Source organism: Odontesthes bonariensis, chromosome 24 (assembly GCF_027942865.1).
Source record: "Odontesthes bonariensis isolate fOdoBon6 chromosome 24, fOdoBon6.hap1, whole genome shotgun sequence".
Classification (NCBI taxonomy): domain Eukaryota; kingdom Metazoa; phylum Chordata; class Actinopteri; order Atheriniformes; family Atherinopsidae; genus Odontesthes; species Odontesthes bonariensis.
The window spans coordinates 20568682-20586440 of NC_134529.1; the positions used below are offsets into that span (position 1 = coordinate 20568682).

Genomic DNA, 17759 nt, shown 5'->3' on the forward strand with positions numbered 1-17759 from the left:
GATCATATGTTTAAGTCCTGTGAGTGCTGCTTAAAGAGATTAAATGTCTCCAGGTTTTAGAGGCCAAAGTAAAGAGTGAAAAGCTTTATTTCGGAAAGTTTAACTCTCTGATTTAATGGCTCAAACTGTTACTGAGCAGCTTTTAGTTTGTCAAGATGAGCTCTTAAAGAAATAAACTCTGCAGTTCAGCATCCGAACAGAAGAATGGAACCAGCCCAGAAAGGAGGCTGGACCTGGGATTTGGTGGATTTGGTGGTTCAGGCAGATACAGAGCAGCTTCTGGAAGCAGAGGGAGTGGGTCCAACTCCTGTGGATGCTAATGGCTTTCACTAAAGGAAGGGCAGGTTGTTCAGCTCAGAGAAGGCTTTGAAGCCAAAATGAAAAGAGAAACTTTAGGATTTAACCTTTCAGTGTGCCTTCAAAATGGAACCTGGTAAAGACTTGAACTGAGTCCCTGAGACTTTCCAAACTGAGCTCTGACAGCTTGTGCTATGTGACCACACAGCTGAGATGCTTCTTGAGCACACTTCAGCCTTCAGAAAATCCCTTTCAGACTCAAAGCCTTCTGCTAACAGCCTGAACTGTTGAAGCAAACTTCTTTCTTAGAGTATTTCACTCTTTCTTTCATTCTTGATGGCTTTGACAGAATTCCAGGAGGGCTCTCAGTCATAACGACTCTGCCTTTCCTTTCCAAAAATACCTGCAACTTGTGAAGATCTGAACCCGAAAACTCTGCAACATCAAGCTTCTTTCTAACATACTGAACTATCTAGTCTGAGAGAATTTTGTGCTTTACTTTGAGAGTTAAGCATGAAAATGTTTCAGTCGCGAGCTTCGACAGCTGACAGCTGCAACAGCCTGAGCAAACACTCTTTCTTAAATCCTGTGTCTGCCGTTGAACTTCAGTTTAATGACACTTATTTGTTGCAAATATCAGAGAATAAAACAGAAACAACAGTGAGTTTAATACGAGTACCACATTTGTAGAGTTAATATGAGCACAGGCAGGTCTGCAGACCAAATGTACAAAAACTAACAGGAACTGATTCATACGAAACCTCAGCAGCTCCTCTTGAGATCAACCAAACTCATCATCCGTAAATCCGTCACACGCTCAGATCCGGAAGAACAGCTCGCCTTCTCCGAAGACATTTTTACTGTTCGGTTCAGACAGTTCAGTTCATGGACAAATGAATAAAAAAGTATTAATAAGAAACTCCTTACCTTTTCTACACACATTTCTGTGAGCCACTCCTTAAAGAGCCGCTCCAGCCTTCTTAAAATATTCTCTCTGCAGGTAAAACAAAGCAGTTTCAGTCTTTCTTCCAAATTAAATTTGTAGACTTTTACCAGTATGTTATACTATGAAAATAAGAAAAGGGAGGAAAAGATGGATCATACTTGTACCGCAGATCAAATGCGCTTCCATCTGAAACAAATGACTTCAGAACCTCACTCAGTTTTCTGGTCTCCAATAATTCTGCCTGCTTAGGAAAATCCTCACTTACAGGACCAGTGAGCCCGTAATATTTAGGCCCCTGCATGCCTGATCTGTCTGAAATGATGACTGTTTTCTCCGAGTAACACACAGTGAAATGACTGTAGTTCACACACTCAAGAGGGTGAGGAAGTTCTCTGTAGAATGTTCGAACGAGTGCTTATTTTGGCGTCATCCCCCAGAATCCAGAAAGAGAGGCTGGAACGTTATAAAGACTGTCACGAGACAAGGACCATAGGCACCGAATTCTACAATTTTAGGATTCTAACGCAGTTACCAGTTGGTATTTTTGACTGTTTTTTGACACAATTGACTGCCCAGTTGAAAAATGGCCAATAATGCATTTATTTCCGGAGTATTATGTGCCAACAAACACGAATCAGTCTATATTTCGGACCACACGATCAAATGTTTTAGAGTTCCATTAAATGAATCAAATAATAAATAAATATATTTAGCTGAGCCGGCAGCAACACGGTATTTTTGTCAATTTCCAAGTTCCGAGTATGAGTATATCTCACCATGACAGCAAAACAACCGCGCGCTGTTTAATGCACCACGTGACGCACATTAGGCCTCGTGCCTCCTCTGTCAACTTGAGCCAAAGGAAGATCACAAATACATACCCTTCGATTTGTGAAACACTTAGTTCATGCAACCACGTGCATGAACTAATCATGCAACGGGTGCATAAAAGGCCCCATTCGTCCCACCTGGACCAAAAGAGAAAGAAAAAGAATGCGCAGCTAGGCCATGCAGACACAAGTTTGTATGTTCTTGTCATTTGTTCCTTTGTTGGTTACTGCGTTCATATTTGGCTCATTAAGCCTCTCCCGCTGTGGTTATTTTGTGGCCCAGTGTCTGGTTGATCGTCTGTTAATTTTTTCTGTATTGTGCATCTCTTTGTGGTCGTTTGCTTTCCCTTTCTTTTTTTTTTAAAGGTGATTGACGCATTTTGCCTGGTTTTGTGGTTGTTTGGACTGGTTGTCGTCATTTTCCCTTTGCATCTCACTTTGGCTGTGGTCTGTTGCAGGATACACTGGGTAACATTTCACACCCACTCCATGTGGTTTTTTGGTCAGTACCAGGACCACCTTTTGAAGGATTTATTACGCCACAATGCACCACTAAACGTCACTGGAAAGCACTCCAGTAGAACTGAGCTGAATATTGGAGAAGATTAAAGCACTCAGTAACAACATTATGTGGCCTTCCTCCCCATCATCTTCACTGAGTAAACTTTAAACCCTCACTGATCAGCCTTTGCGTGGAATGGGAAAAACCCACAGAAAGTTGATCACCCAGTGCGCTCCACAAAGTGTTTCAGCATCTCTCAGCTCTTAGGTGTGCTTTTGTGTTTTATCTTTCGCCATGAAACGCTCTGTTTGACTCCGACCACTCGGCCACAGCCTGCAGCTGCTTGCAGTGAAAAAGATCTGCACCCTTAAACAGCAAAAACACAAAGTTAAAAAACTAAATAGAGGAGCTTAACAGTTTGGTTGTCCTCAGTTAACTGGGGAATAATGTCAGGAAAGTGAAAGGAAGTGTTTTGTGGGCACCCCTTGAGCAGGTACAAGGTATTTCCAGTAGCTGCTGATCAGTCCTGCACATCAGCGTGGAGCAATTGGTTCAGTTTTCAGGCAGATGTCCTGATATTTTCTTTAGAATTCTTTGGTATAGTTCAGAGTTAATTATTGCATCAGTGATGGCCATGATACCTTGTTTCATAAATGAAATAAGGTTCTTATCATACAGGGGGTCACCCCCCCCCCCAAAAAAAAAAAAAAAAACTGTATGGAGGGAAACCCTGTTGCTGTTTTATCAAATTACAAGCTCTGACAAGTAGATGTTTTGTCAAAGAACTGGATGAATAAGTTCAGTGCGGCTAGAAAAAAAATACCACAGATATATATATGTATATGTATGTATATTTTCTTTTTTATATTCAAGCCTTTAGGAAAAACACAGAAAAACTGATTCAAAAAGCTGATTTATTTGTTTCTGGACAGTTCTTCCCTTCACTGGTAAAATACACATATAATCACACCGAAGCTCTGGAGTGAATTCCAGAGCAGCATCACACAGAACAGGTAGGTTCATTGATCCAGGGGAGGGAGGAAAGGAGGGGTGGGGGGTTAAGACCGATTTTCCTTGAAATTTGAGAGAGAGAGAGAAACCGAGAGACGCACAACAACAACAACAAAAACAAAAACTTTCAGAATCAAAACAGTGCAAATGAACATTGGATTCTGAAGAAATTAAAGACCATATCTGCCAGCTGGATGACAAACTTCGATTTTTTTTTTTCCCCCTCCCAGACAAAGCCTGATAGGAAATCCCTTACTGCATTCGCCATTTCTTGTAGTGTTTGCAGTTTGGAGTGCAGGTCTTCACTTCTCATCGGGGAGATCAAGGATCCCCGCAGAAAAGACCTGGAGGTGATCCGATCGGATAGTTAAGTGAAAAAGAACGAAGATTGTTTTTAAAAAAAAAACAAACAAAAGAAACCCCAACAACAACACTTACATCGACAGATGTAAAGTGCCGCAGCCTCGACAGTGTTTGGAAGCTACAGCGCGACTGGGCCTCGGACCAAAGTCACGCGCCTCACGTGAAGAGAAGTCTGCCAAGCAGACGTTAAATCCCGTTTGCGGTTTAAAAATGACATTAAATAAAAATGAGTACACACATATTTACACAGACATTCACACGTACAGTGTATACACTCACACTTGGATAGACATTTACAGGCGGAGCTGTGCAGACCCGGACAGTGCGTAAACCCACCGCGCACACGGCTCACCGCAGTGCTGGTGAAATCACAGTCACAGCCTCATCGTAACAATCTTCGATGTCAAAGGTCAAACGTGGGATTTGGGTAAAAAAATCTGCCTCATCTGATTCATTTGAACTACTGTAATGTACACGTAGGACACAAATCTCCCCATCTGCAGGGCAGAGGCGCTGCAGACCAATATTGGCGTTTGAGCCGAGTGTGATGACAGCTCCACGACTTTTTGTTCACTCCACACAAACAGGGACACTAACAAAGTGCGCGTGTGGTCGAAATGTTCAGTGCTGCTCAGTAATCGTTTATTCACAAAACATCTGGACCATTAAACTTGCAATGTAGGCTAAAGTATGCGAGTATACAGTTTCATCCAGAGTATCTAATGTTTTACAGTATAACTTTGAATTAAGCACCACCGCAACGTACTGTATGCGAGATTATCTTTACTGGACAACAATATTCTGTCAGAAAACCAACAGAAAACGTTCGGCTTTCCTCAACAGGTGATATTCCGGTTTTGTTTGAGCAATTTTTCCCCTCTCATGATCACCAAGACCCGGGACACCGAGCCCGTCATTTACAGCTGAGCGAGTTCACCTGCTTCAATCAAAGCTGCAGGTCGGGACAATCTCAGGCCTGATCTGAGACGCTCGCAGATGCACAGAAAAAAAAAAAAATACAAAGTGCAGATTACACACAAAGGAGCTAATTCCTTCCAAATGACAACCGCACCCACACACAGTCAATGTTGTCACGCTGTGGACTGTGAAACGAGGCCCGTCTCAACTCATTCAGCCTCGCACTGCAGCCGCAGCTGATGTTCTCCGCCTTGGAGACAAAGTCCGAATCACACAGATGAGCAGTTTTTTCGTTTTTGTTTTGTTATCAGACTGAAAATCGCAACGAGACGATTCCTATGACAGGCAGTATAAAAGGTGTGATCATATCTGAGTGATGGCAGTCGGTGTTGCAGCCTTTATGCGCTGTCCTGTGCGAAGGCTTGTTCCCTCAGAGTGAGTCCGCTCCGGTTGACGGCTTTAGGACGCACTCTTCATTCAAGCACCGCGCAACTTAAAACCACACACCAGCGCCATAGTGGCAGACCAAAGGAAAAAAACAAACAAACATATACCAAAGACGTGTATAAAAATACATAAAAACAAAAGAACGAATCAGCATGGAAACACGACACCTCAGAGGGGAAGGGAGAGCCGGGAGGTTCAGGGCTCAGACAGAGGTAAAAGTAGAGGGTTAGTAGAGGTTATACCCTGATCAATTCTTGCTCGAGTTAGTCAATCACCAACTCTGCTCAGGACAGCTGTGGCCAGCAGAGCCCGATGTCAAATTAATTGGAGGGAAATGTGCGCAACATTTCACAGGAGTAAATCATCTTTTAGTTCCATTTCAGTTCAAAAAATAAAATACGGCACACCCCTAACCATATACATTACATATATATGAGTAACTATAAACATTATCACAGGTTCCCAAACGCAAATCATCTGATGATTTAAAAAAAAAAAAAAAAAGGAGCTGACTGAACCTTTCAACCCTGGACACAGCCGGAGCTGCGTCAGCCATGTGTGTGTCCAGGGTTCTCCGGTTCGGTCAAGTCTGCGACAAACACTACTCGAGGCATTCCTGTTGATAGAATTAAACTGAAATTACATCTCCCAAAGGCATATCATACATTCATAATACTATGCGAGTACAACGGTGTGTTCATGTCCGTGGCTGTGTTTCTAAATCATCTGCATTAAAGCAGAATAATGTAGTTACGTGTGCGCGTAAGCTTTACGTCCGTCTTTGTGAGGACATACGACTGTAGGACAAGACTGGCTGTTTACGGGGGTAAAACTTCCTTTTTTTGGGGGGGGGGGGGGTTTACATGAGGTCTCTACTTGCTTTCGTTTGAGAATGGGATAGGGACTGCAGTGGAAAAAGAGGGCCCCTCACAAAGATAGAAGTACAAATGTATGTGTGTCGTGTCAGTCTTTTCATGGCTCCTCTGGGCTCCTGTCCTCACAACAGAAGCACATTTCCGTAGGAAACAATTGCACCTCATTGGCTTAACCAAGTTAGCCAATCACCAGTGACGGAAGCCAGAGCCCCTGGACCCACCCCATCGCTGAGGCCAGAGTTTGGTCAGTTCATCTGGGAATGTGTGCGTGAGAGTGTGTGTTTTGTGTGTGTGTGTGTGTGAGAGAGAAGAGGCCCACAGTCCATTCCACTTGAGGTGACCCCTTGTGGATGGAGGGGAGGGGATGCCGTTTCCGAAGTGTCGGTAAGCCGTAGAGAGGAGCAGCCTACTCCACTGCTTCTGTCAAGCCGATTCGTTCCTCCTCATGTCAGTCACTGCTGGACTTCTTGAGGGAGAAGGCGAAGATGTTGAAGTGGCCGCTGAGCTGTTGTACCTGCAAGGAAAAAATGAAATGAGAAATTTAGATTCAGAAATTTAGATTCTTTTTTTAAATTTCACTTTAAACGTCTAATTTCAAATTTATTCTCTCAGCTGATTCTATTCGGGTGCTCGTTGCCTACTTTTTAAATGCTGACAGAGCTTCAATAACAAACTTTCCTAAACAGCTCTTCAGTTAACTTTTCCTTGTTTGAAAACTGGTGTATTAAAATGAAATCCTAAATGTTTACGCGTGTGTGCTCTTACCACTGATATGCCGTAGTGTATGTGTGCAAGTATGACAGCAGCTGTCCACACGTAAAGCAGCAGGGTCTCGTTTGTGAAGACCCCCGTCACAGCTGACAACACCACCGCGGTCATGGGCAGCAGCAGCCAGCTCAGCGCCTGGCAACGCGTGTTGCTCATCTGACACACAATCAGCTTACACTGAAAGGTAAAATACACACATGAAAGCATGATTACACACACACACAAATACCGACATTCTGTTCTTTGAAGCTGAAGCGCTAATGCGAGGGCACTCACGGTGACGTTGGCGAAAGCTGTCCCCACCATGAGGTAGTAGATCCTGGGCTGCAGCTCAAGAACGTTAGATGGCGAGCAGACCACCCAAATGGTGGACAAGACGAAGAGGAGGACGGGAGAAAGGAAAGGCAGGAAAGCTTCGTACAAGCTGCTGTGCTTCAAAGTGTTACTCCGGTGAGCCCTGAAAAGAAAAAAAAAAAAAAAAGAAAAAAATCAACACAGACCGGAAGCTTCAGAAGACTGTATCACAGATCACTGAAGGAAATAAAAGCTTTTCGAACCGGTACTTACTTCAGGACATTGAAGAGGCTCATGGGTAAGGTCACGGTGAAGGAGCAGGCTGGAAATGAGCAAACCTTGGTGTTAATAGCTGCCTGGGCGAGTTAATGAATTAATGAATCCATCCAGAGAAATCAAACACAGCTCACCTACGATCATCAGAGTGAAAAGGTCTCTATAAAGAAAGCTCCACAAGACTGGCTGATACCAGGTTTCCACATCCACCACAGCAGTGACCAAGTAAACAAGGGAAATGGTCTGGAAGGAGATGCGACACAAGACATCAAGTCGCTGTAAAGCTGCTATGTTGAGTTTTCAGTCAAACATTTATCTCAACTCCTCCAAAAAGTGGTTGTCCAAATTGTAGTTCACCAGACAAAAATGGGATTTGCCCACTTTTTTGAAGCGATATGCATGAGCTCGAGGCAAGATTGTTAGACATTAACTAAACTTAGTTAATAAATGACTTGGGATGTCCGGATCGGGATATTTTTTCCCCGAGTGCTGATCCGAGTAATTTCACGGTGAGTATCTGCTTATGCAGAGACTCAATCTAATACCTGCATTTTAATATGAAAATAATCTCTTCAATATTCTTTTTTCAATTCTAAAAATATGTTCACAGAAAACTCACAATAAAACTCTTAATAATTCTACGAGTTACATTACATTACAGGTGATATGACAGAAGTGAAACTGGGGCACCTAAAACAGAAATGAAAGCCTAAAGATAAACATAAAATAACAAAGACACTGATTTTTCCTTAATGACCCTGAACGCAGCATGTCTGGGCTACTGCTCCCTGCCTAATTGGAACATGTTACTGACTCAGTGATATTGGTGAATTGCAACAGTTTTATTAATGTGTGTGTCAATTATCAATGAATATAAATATAGCTGTATAGCCAAAGTTCCATAGGCATAGCAACACTGACTTAAAAGGGCAGGGCTTAGCAAATAAACAATTCGCTGGCTGTATTTATCCCTTGTTGGATTGTATGTGTGCATTTGTGTAGGTGTTTACCACTTGGCTGATGTCATATCCCCAGGGCAGAAACAAGATGCCAGTGTTATATTTCTCCCAGTGGGACAGGATGAAGGAGAACAGCACCACCCACAGGATGTAATAGAGCGTGGCCACACTCACGCCGCTCTCCCCGCGCCCAAATATCGAGTATACAGTGGCCACAAAGAAGATGCACGCCCAGCTGTCCAGACCGTGGTCGAAAAGCTCCCCAAGTGGTGTGGAAGAGCTGGTGCGGCGGGCCTGCTTGCCATCCACACCGTCTTTACAAAGCAAACAAAGGCATGGCTTGTTAGATACAGCGCAGCGTGCTCATGGGGCTGTTTTTTATAAGGACACATAAATGTAAAAAAAAAAAAATAACAAAGCTTCCATCTCTTTTAACAGGTCTCACATCTCCACTCAGCTAAAGCTGCCCACACTCGCATAGCTGTTCAGCGTCAGCAGCATTCCTACTTCCCACCACTGCTGCAGCAACTGATCCACACATGGGAACTCTGGGCAGACTCACTCGTACGAAGCAATACACAGAGAGGCGTCCGACGTTAATGGTTCATGGAGTGCATACCTACACATGAGCACAAAGAACCTTTTACAGAGAAGCTGCGCAATGATGCGGGCGTGTATCTAAAGGCGCGTTACAAGTGGGAAACACCTCTCTTCACTGAGGTTTCAAGGATGCAGCGTTGACCAGGGCACACGGACACAAGCCATTTTTAATCATGAACACTGCAGACGTTTGGGGGAATGCATTTGCGTCCGCGCATGCCACTGCTCCAGAACATCTCGGGGGGAACATTTCAGGACTCCAGCAAAACCAGAATGTATGCTTCAGCTGCATTCACTTCAGATCTGTTACTGTTACACATTTCTACAGGGCTGTGGGCGCTATTATTTATGCTTCAGAACTTGACCACTGGGAAACTACAGATGTAAACACTGAAATTGGCCAGCTGCTTCACGCATGAGTCAGACTCCAACAGGTTGTGAATTGGCTGACATTTGGCCGGAAGAGGCCAATTATATCTGTATCAGACAGTAATTGTTTTCCTGCTTTGATTTACTGCTTTCTTGTCACGATCGCCACTCCATCGCAGGGGACTGTGCCCTGATCAGTGCCCTGAGCCTGGAGGTTCATGGTAATCAAAAGCACGGCCCCCTTCCTCACTGACGAAGGAATCGCACAACATCCGTATGACAAAGGGTACAGGTTCCTTTTTTCCAGGAGCTTAAGTATTATTTCAGCCCCGTGTCGCCTGCGTTTGCACTGAAGTCTCTGTTCAGGGATGATTAGCAAATAAAATTGGCTGAAGTGCATCACGCCAGCCCAACAGTGCTCGCCAGACCTACACATAACCAGGACGTCCGCTTCAGCCGTATCAACTTGAAATCTGTCCGTTATAAATTCCTCAGAGACACAGCCTGCAGGATATAAATGCCATCACGTCACGTTGTTCAGGCTCAAAGGCTTTTCACCTGGGAGGTTACTGCAGCTCTGTGTACACTGCAAACATCAGTGAACCGACAATAAACATGGGACTACTGCCAACGGGAAAGGATTTAACCCTTCTTGTTGTCACAGATGCGCCCCGGTTTAAAAATTTGAAACGCACTACTTTTAGCTTTACAAATGACCGGGACATAGTTTTAAGGACAGAAAAAGACACAGGGGGTTGCAGAGGTCAGAACTCACCGAGTGTATAGGCTAAGAAGTTGAAGATCCCTGCGGCAACCCAGACCCAGCTAGGCACGTGGTCGTGTCCTGTAGCTGAGACACAAGTAACAGAAATAAACAACACACCATAGATGGACAGAATAGGGGGGAGAAAAATGATACACATTCGCAAACTGAGCCTGAGTAGAATATCCAATGAATACAATGAAAGTTTTACCACAGAGTGTAATTTAGTTTAACTGAGTCGAAGTGCACGTGTGAGAAAGTATGTGGTGAAGTGACATAACAGCCACGCCAGAACAGAAACTCTTTAGAGCTGCGCGCCAGCTTCTGTTTCTGTTGTAGAAATATGGGTTGACATGACAACGATGATAGCTTCCTGTGTGTGAAGGACATAATGGATTAGCGATTACCCAGAGCCCCGATAGGCAGTGAGGTTTCCATACGTGATGGACTTTGCCTTTCATAAACAAAGGCGCACGCCTCCTCCTTCTTTTAAAACTGTGGGAGATTCAGCCGACTTCACACTACGTTTCCGGGAAAAATCATGCCTGACATTCCGTCACGCACAAAGCGAACAAGGCAACCGACTTACAAGAGGCAGTGAAGTCAAAGTCGTAGAAGGCCAGCATGAGGAAGTTCAACACGAGGAACATAAAGCCCGTGAATGTAATGAGGTTTGGGGCCAGCCATCTTGGTAGGAACTGTTGAGAGAAATGAACAGTTCACCAACTTATGAATTAGTCTTTTCTCATCACAGATAAAACACGTGCATCTTCATTTCTGGTAGATTTCACTGACAGTAACACCACTGCAGGGCAGATGGGATTTTAAAAGGCAGAGATATGAATTTCTCCAAATTAAACAGATGAGTAGATAAATATGACTGTGCCTGTGACTTAAGAGGGGACGAGGAGTGCACATTTTACCAGATGGCAGCTTTCTGAGCAGAATATTACAATCCGAGGTCACCATGTTGCTGCACACAGAAACACGGCGTTGTATGAGTTTCTCTTACCTTTACCACGAAGTTCCAGAAAGGATGCATAACGTAGACGGACAGGGGATTCGAGTCCACAGCACTGTACTGAAAAAAAGAAGATATTTCATGTCAGGATGAGCCACAATCAAACATTTCACACGCTATGTCGTAAAAGGGACCAATATGGAAAAAAAAAAATCATTGTTTTTGTGCGTGAGGGGCGTGTAATTTTGGATGTCTGAAGTCACCGCCAACAGCCAAATTCAGAAAAACCTCTGCCCATTAGGTCTGAAAGCATCTCATTCAGAGCTATTCAGGTTTGCAGGTCATGCAGCCTCCTAAATCTTCATCTCGACACAACTTCACGCTCATAGCATGCCAGATATGCTGTACCTCAGCGGGAAGTTGAAAGGATTTTGCCATTCACAACAAATTTTCAACATATCATATCATATCATATCATATACCAAAAAAATAAATGAGCTAATAATGAGCAACTGGTGCTTTGTTTAATGTTTCATATCCAGACTAGGAAACCTAATTGTTCTTTCATTTTTTCCCCCAGTTGGAAATACTGATTTCAAATTGGTCATTAAATGTGCCGCTCTCTACTATTGCAAAAACAACCTTTTTTTAAAAAAAAAAGAAGAAGCCCATACAGGTGAAAGTTTAAACAAAACAGGATGGAATGGACCAACAGTGAAATCCTGGGTTTATGGAGCCAATACGCAAAGGGGGAAAGACATTTTTAATGTATGAACCTTATCAGCCAGCCCATAGGTGACTACAGCTTTATGCTACGTTTTACCAAACTAGGCCAGTTCAACACACGACTCGCAGCAAGACTGTGCCTTAAAGAGGGATCAGTACCAGCTGTCTGTGGCTGAAATGCAGGCAAAGGAAATGTAAGTAATTAGTGTGCAGTCGTCCAAGGTCAGTTTGCAGTGTGTGCTAGTGTGAGCTCTCAGGCTAGGAACTGTATGCCTACTGATACGGTCACAACCAATTTACATCTGCATGGCAGCTGGGAGCTATAGGCTCGAGTGAGACGCACTCTGTGGTGTCGGGTTGCTCACTTCATACCCCAAAACCAGTTGTTATTAAAAGAGCTGTAACCCCTTTTTTTTGTTGTTGTTGTACTGTACCTCTGTGGTACTTTGATCAAAACACATCATAGGCATTTCATTAAGGTCTCCGGAAATTATGTCATATTGCCAAAATAAGGTCATAATTCCTCTCCTTAAATGTTTTTTTTTTTTTTTACATTTCTTTGAGCTCACCTTTAGTAAACCAATCCAAAAGCTGTGCGACCTCAAATTATTTCGGTGGCTCGTCACGACACAGATCAAAACAAACCCTACTCCGGCCTCAGTAACTTTACTCAGGCATGACAAGCATGTGTAAGAGGACCCAGTGTAGCATACCAAGCCTGATACTTTTAGTTTAACTACGTGTAAGGCTGCAACAGTAGGGCTGGTGATGTCAGTCTTTCTGTAGGTTGTTCTCTCTATCATATATCCACTTTGAAGAGGAAAAGGATCCCAAGCTTCACTTTATTATTTAAAAAAAAAAAAAAAAAACATGTTGATTTTTTTTTTTTTTTTTTTTTACCTACGCTTCTCTTAAAAGAAAATTAGATTAAAAAAAAGAACATAACTGTGTTAACTGTAGGTAGTTTAGTGGTTAAAACAACAACCATGCAAGGCGGACACAGATACATACAACAACAATACACTCTCTTTGTACACAAGCTCACACTGGACTCCACATTCAAACATCAAGTCCATTGGGAAATGTTTAATTTTCAAACATAAATCAGATTACAGCAATGTTGTCCACTCCTAATGTACAAAGTCCTCTTGGATGCGATGACATCATGCTGTGCAATGTCTAAGGAGGGTGTTTCTTTGAATGAGCAAAAAATAAATAACGTGATAATCCCCACTACATGTACAAAACAAAAGACACACTTTGTCCACAATTTTACACCCTTATCTTGCACAAACATAGTTACAAGACATCTGTTACACTACTAAGGGCAGCACTGCTGTGTGTAAAGTGTGAGAGAGGTTTGTGAGAAGCACAGAGATGGATGACAGCAGGAAAAACTAGAGCGGGACGTTCTGTTCGGCAATCTTCCCGATCTCATGTGCTTATCACTTGCTTCTGTATGTGCACCGTTGTTCACCTTTAAAGACAAAAACCACTGTGTTTAAGAGAGCCGAAGTCACTGACATTTGCTTTGTTCCCCTCTGCCATCTTGCTGCAACCGGTGCTTGAAGTTTTGCAGTTACCACACAGAGAGGAAAACAGTCTCTCATGATAAATAGCTCAGGGGATTCATGCAGATATTAAAGGAGAAGGGAGACTCACGACACTATGACATAGCTGTTAGAATGACAAGTACAAGCAGTTATAATTGTGGGAGCAAGGTGGGTCTATTTAACACTGCATGCGATGCAATGTACAACAATTGTCTCTTCTTTCCAGTCCCAGACTCCTTGGTCGGTATATGCCAACTTGATGCCCTTATTTCAAGAAAGACAACAACCCCGAGACAAACACCAATAGGTGGTTTTGTTTATGAGACTTTAACAACATTATTGTACAGTAGACACAAGACGGTCCCCGTTTCTCTGCCGCTGCGTTGCTTTTTCCTCTTCACCGCTTTCAAGTTGAGTGGTTTCACCTCTCCGCTTTACAGCAACTCCCATCGCTATGTGTTATAACGAATATTAACCTAGCCTATCCTTACAAGAAAGTAATGGAAATGGTATCTCTGAAACGTGGGGAAACAATGGGGATATGAGCATTTATTCAAACCTTACGCTGATAGAAAAGGAGTCGCTAACAACTAGCTTATTTGCGCCAGTGTAAAGTACAACATGGTACACAATGACTCTTCCTGACAAAGTTTTCATAATAAAATATGAGACTGGTGAAAATTACAGCCACACTTACAGCACAAAATTGTACTCTACGTCGGAACAGTTTTTTTTTTTTTTCATTAACCAAACTTCAAAGAGTAGCAATATGCTGAGAAAAAAGGCCGGGGCTTTGTAAGTAGCAACAAATGTTTAAATATCAGCACTAAAGTCTTTCTGCAGGACACAAACACTTCCCGACTAGCATATTTATTCCAGTGTATGTACAGCAGTCACAACTCCACTGAGGTTACACCGGTCAGGGTGCAGTCAAGACGAATATGTCATATCCAAAATCTTATGACTGAATACGGAACAGACTTCATTAATATCGAGAAACTAACTAACATCCGGTAAGATTTAAACACACTTAACATTTTGCTGGAGAAGCACCCTCCAGGTCGTGACAGCTAGCTGCTCATCACACAAACGCCTGTGCGCTCAATAGCTAGCTGCTAGCATGCTATTAAAGTCTATCAGTCATACCTTGTATTTGTCGAAGCCCGCGAGCTGCTCTTGAGTGACATATTCGTAGAGAGCCATGGTGGTACAGTCGGGCTCAATGATGAGATAAAAGGATATCTCCTCTTAGGGAAATACAAATTCCTAACGCTAGCTGCCGAGTGGAAGAACCATCTAGCTTAGCCGCCGACCGTCGTTCACGCCGGGTGAGGTGATGTCGAACCATTGGAGCCACTCCTACTGAGAGCAACCCCGCCAGCTGACGTTAGCTGCAGCTCAGTACTGCCACTCAGGCCTGGATGACACCGATTTAAAAGAATAAAGAAATAAATAAAAAAAAGTCCTATTCAATTATGTTGACTGGACCAAAATGACACATTTGAAATAAATCGTGCTGTGATTAATGAAAAATGTCAAGATTATAGTTGTTGCAATGTCGCTCGAGGATTTTAATTTGCTTTATTATTGAGTGAGAGCTGATCTATTTGAACTATTTCTAAGGCGCTGCTAAACGTGACGTGGCTCTGCCGCAGCCGGAACAGAGACCGATTTCCCTGTGTGCTGCAGAGAAGCTGGAGTGTCGCTCGAACCGAGAGAAAAATACAAATTTAGGAGGTAAAGTAAGAACTAATTGTAGTTTAACATAATTGAAATTGCTACAGTTTATATTTGAATTGTTTAAACTTCTTACGTAGCTACATTACAATTGTTTGGTTCGGTACGTGTTGGTTTTGCTAGCTGTAGCCACCTAGCCTAGCTAGTTCACAGATTGACAGGCTATTTGCATCGATTTTAATTCTAGATTTGCTAGTCTGATATGACCTCCAATATTTGTAACAACTACTCCAGACGATTTCCTGATTCATACATAGAAATTGTCTGACAGTTTTAGATACTTGGAAGAACTCATTAGCTCTGAGATGCAAAACGCAAAAAAAAAAAAAAAAGATTAAACATAGCGGCATTTTGACTGAATTGAAAAAAGAAAGCAGGCCGTCGACATAAATAGCATTGCTAACCAGGCTCGCTGTGGTTATTTTACAAGGTCTGCGTGTAAAGAGTGCTAATTTTGTACACGACTCAAAGATAACACAATAAAATGGACCAAATGCTGCTTGGATGCCTGAACTACAGTCATCCGGTGACTTAACTTGCTCTGTTATATCCTCTGTAACCAGGATGGTGACTGACGTGCAACTGGCCATCTTTGCCAACATGCTTGGCGTGTCATTGTTCCTTCTGGTTGTCTTATACCACTACGTTGCTGTCAATAACCCCAAGAAGCTGGAGTAGAGCACCCCATAATCACCAGTAGGTGAGCGCATTCACACTGTTTGATTTTGTTGTATTTGTGTGTGGGTGGGGGGGGGGTGAAATGGGACCATTACAGCAGCTTGCAAATGTATTCACGTCCACACACACGGATTACGACACCCAGAAGTCACATAATTGGTTAAGTAAGTTCCACCTCTGTGCAATCTGAGTGTCCCAGTATCCTGGTATAAATACAAGAATGTTCTGACTGGCCCCGGAGTCTGCAAAACCACCTCATCAACAGGCCTCATAAAGAGCTAGGAGCCCTCCAAATAGGCCAGGGATACATTTGTGGAGAAGTTCATATTAGAACTCTGACAATCTCATTGAGTACCATTAAATCCATCATCAGAAAATGGGGAACCACAACATACATGGAGGGGGCCGTCCACCAAAACTCATCGTAGTAGGCGGCTGTAGCTCAGGAGTTGGAAGGTCAGTGGATTGATTCCTGGCTCCTCCAGACCACTTTGGGTAATACACCGAACCAGATGTTACCTGTGATGTGCGATCAGACTGAAAGCTCTATAACACCATATAGATGGTGTTGCATGTACTATCAAAGCACCTTGAGTGGTCAGCTAAACTTGGGGGAAAAAAAAGGTTATATAAATACAGCTCATCTACCATATTTTTTTTCATGACGGGGACAGGGAAACTGCTCAGACCTGAGGGAATGATGGATGGTGTAAAATTCAGAGAAATCCTCTGGGGACACATGTTTCAGCCTTTCAAGGATTTGGAACTGGGACAGAGGTTCACCTTCCAGCAGGACAATGACCCTGAAGCATATCGCTAAAACAACACTCGAGTGGTTCGAGGGGATGACCAAGTTAAACGTCGTGCCTGAATCTGGCATGACGTAAAGATTGCTGTACGCCAGTGGAACCCATCCAAATTAAAGGAGCCGGAGCAGTTTTTTTTTTTTTTTTTTTTTTTAAAAGAGTTGGCCAAGCTCATAGAAACATACCAGGAGACTTGTAGCTGTAATAGCTGCAAAAGATCACTCTACAATGGAGGGGGGGAATTATTTTGCTCGCCGCCCTAACTCTGTGCTACCCTGCTGCATGAAGTCTTCCATTTTGTATTGTTAGAACCATACTGAAGTGTTTCGTGACTCACGGTCTTGACAACACACAGTACTCCTCTTCTAAAAGTCTTAACACCTTTGTGGTATTTTGTTTATTTTCCTCCCTACAGGTGAGATGGGAATCGGAGCCACCACCTTCGAAACACCATTCCTCTCATCCAGTCCCTCTTCCGGAAGATGAATTTTTGTTTGCACAGCTTTTTTTATTTCTAATAAAAATGTTTGATTTCCATGGTGACTGTTTTGTGTTGTTTTTTTTTTTTTAGGCTACAACTGGAACTTAAGTTCCAACATACTATCAGTCATGCTGTCTAAAAAAAACAAACAAGGTGAATCTAAAATAAGTCAGTCAGTACTGCTCTACCGCCGGACTGTATTTTTCTTAATTTGACTGTGCTTCGATGGGCCTACAACAGCAGCAGGGGGCCCTTCTCATACTGGAAAAGTTTTCTAGCTGTGCCACAGCTCCCATTCAAGTGACCCTCGTCACTTGATTAGAAATCAGAAGTTTGGCCATTATTTTACTGTCCTGATTAGTACCGGTAGTTAGTCTGGATTCATCCAAAAAAAACATTTGTCTCATAGTTGATCTCTAGTGCAAGAACTTTTTTTTTTTTTAAATAAAGCAATGCTAATTTAGAGCTATTATAATAAAAAATGTTAGTCGTTTCAAAGTTGAACTCTAAAGATTCTACACTTTTTCAAAAACATTTTTTATTGCATTTTTTGGTGATGGGAGCCAAAAGGGGAATAAAAGCTGAAAAAGTCCACAAGA

At 42.8% G+C, this 17759-nt stretch overlaps 2 protein-coding genes across 3 annotated transcripts; one reads left to right on the forward strand and one right to left on the reverse strand.

Annotated features, from left to right (window-relative positions):
• Window positions 1–3475: 3475 nt before the first annotated feature.
• Window positions 3476–14789, reverse strand: selenoi (selenoprotein I). The gene is made up of 10 exons (XM_075458803.1): window positions 14605–14789; window positions 11231–11299; window positions 10808–10916; window positions 10231–10305; window positions 8538–8800; window positions 7662–7770; window positions 7525–7573; window positions 7234–7414; window positions 6955–7134; window positions 3476–6703 (listed from the first exon to the last, which is right to left on the reverse strand). The coding sequence occupies exons 1-10, from the start codon at window positions 14659–14661 to the stop codon at window positions 6596–6598; spliced, it is 1200 nt and encodes a 399-aa protein (XP_075314918.1). The 5' UTR covers window positions 14662–14789; the 3' UTR covers window positions 3476–6595.
• Window positions 14790–15086: 297 nt separating this feature from the next.
• ost4 (oligosaccharyltransferase complex subunit 4 (non-catalytic)) lies at window positions 15087–17216 on the forward strand. Of its 2 annotated transcripts, none has more exons than XM_075458804.1 (3): window positions 15087–15195; window positions 15759–15895; window positions 17095–17216. In XM_075458804.1, exon 2 carries the CDS (start codon window positions 15760–15762, stop codon window positions 15871–15873), a length of 114 nt encoding a protein of 37 aa, XP_075314919.1. In that variant the 5' UTR covers window positions 15087–15195; window position 15759; the 3' UTR covers window positions 15874–15895; window positions 17095–17216. The 2 variants fall into 2 exon arrangements, with proteins under 2 accessions (XP_075314919.1, XP_075314920.1); XM_075458805.1 differs by having other exon boundaries at window positions 15759–15891.
• The last annotated feature ends 543 nt before the right edge of the window (window positions 17217–17759 follow it).

Excerpts from the sequence above, each read along its gene's own strand:
- ost4 (XM_075458804.1), top strand. The coding sequence starts at position 15,760 with ATGGTGACTGACGTGCAACTGGCCATCTTTGCCAACATGCTTGGCGTG.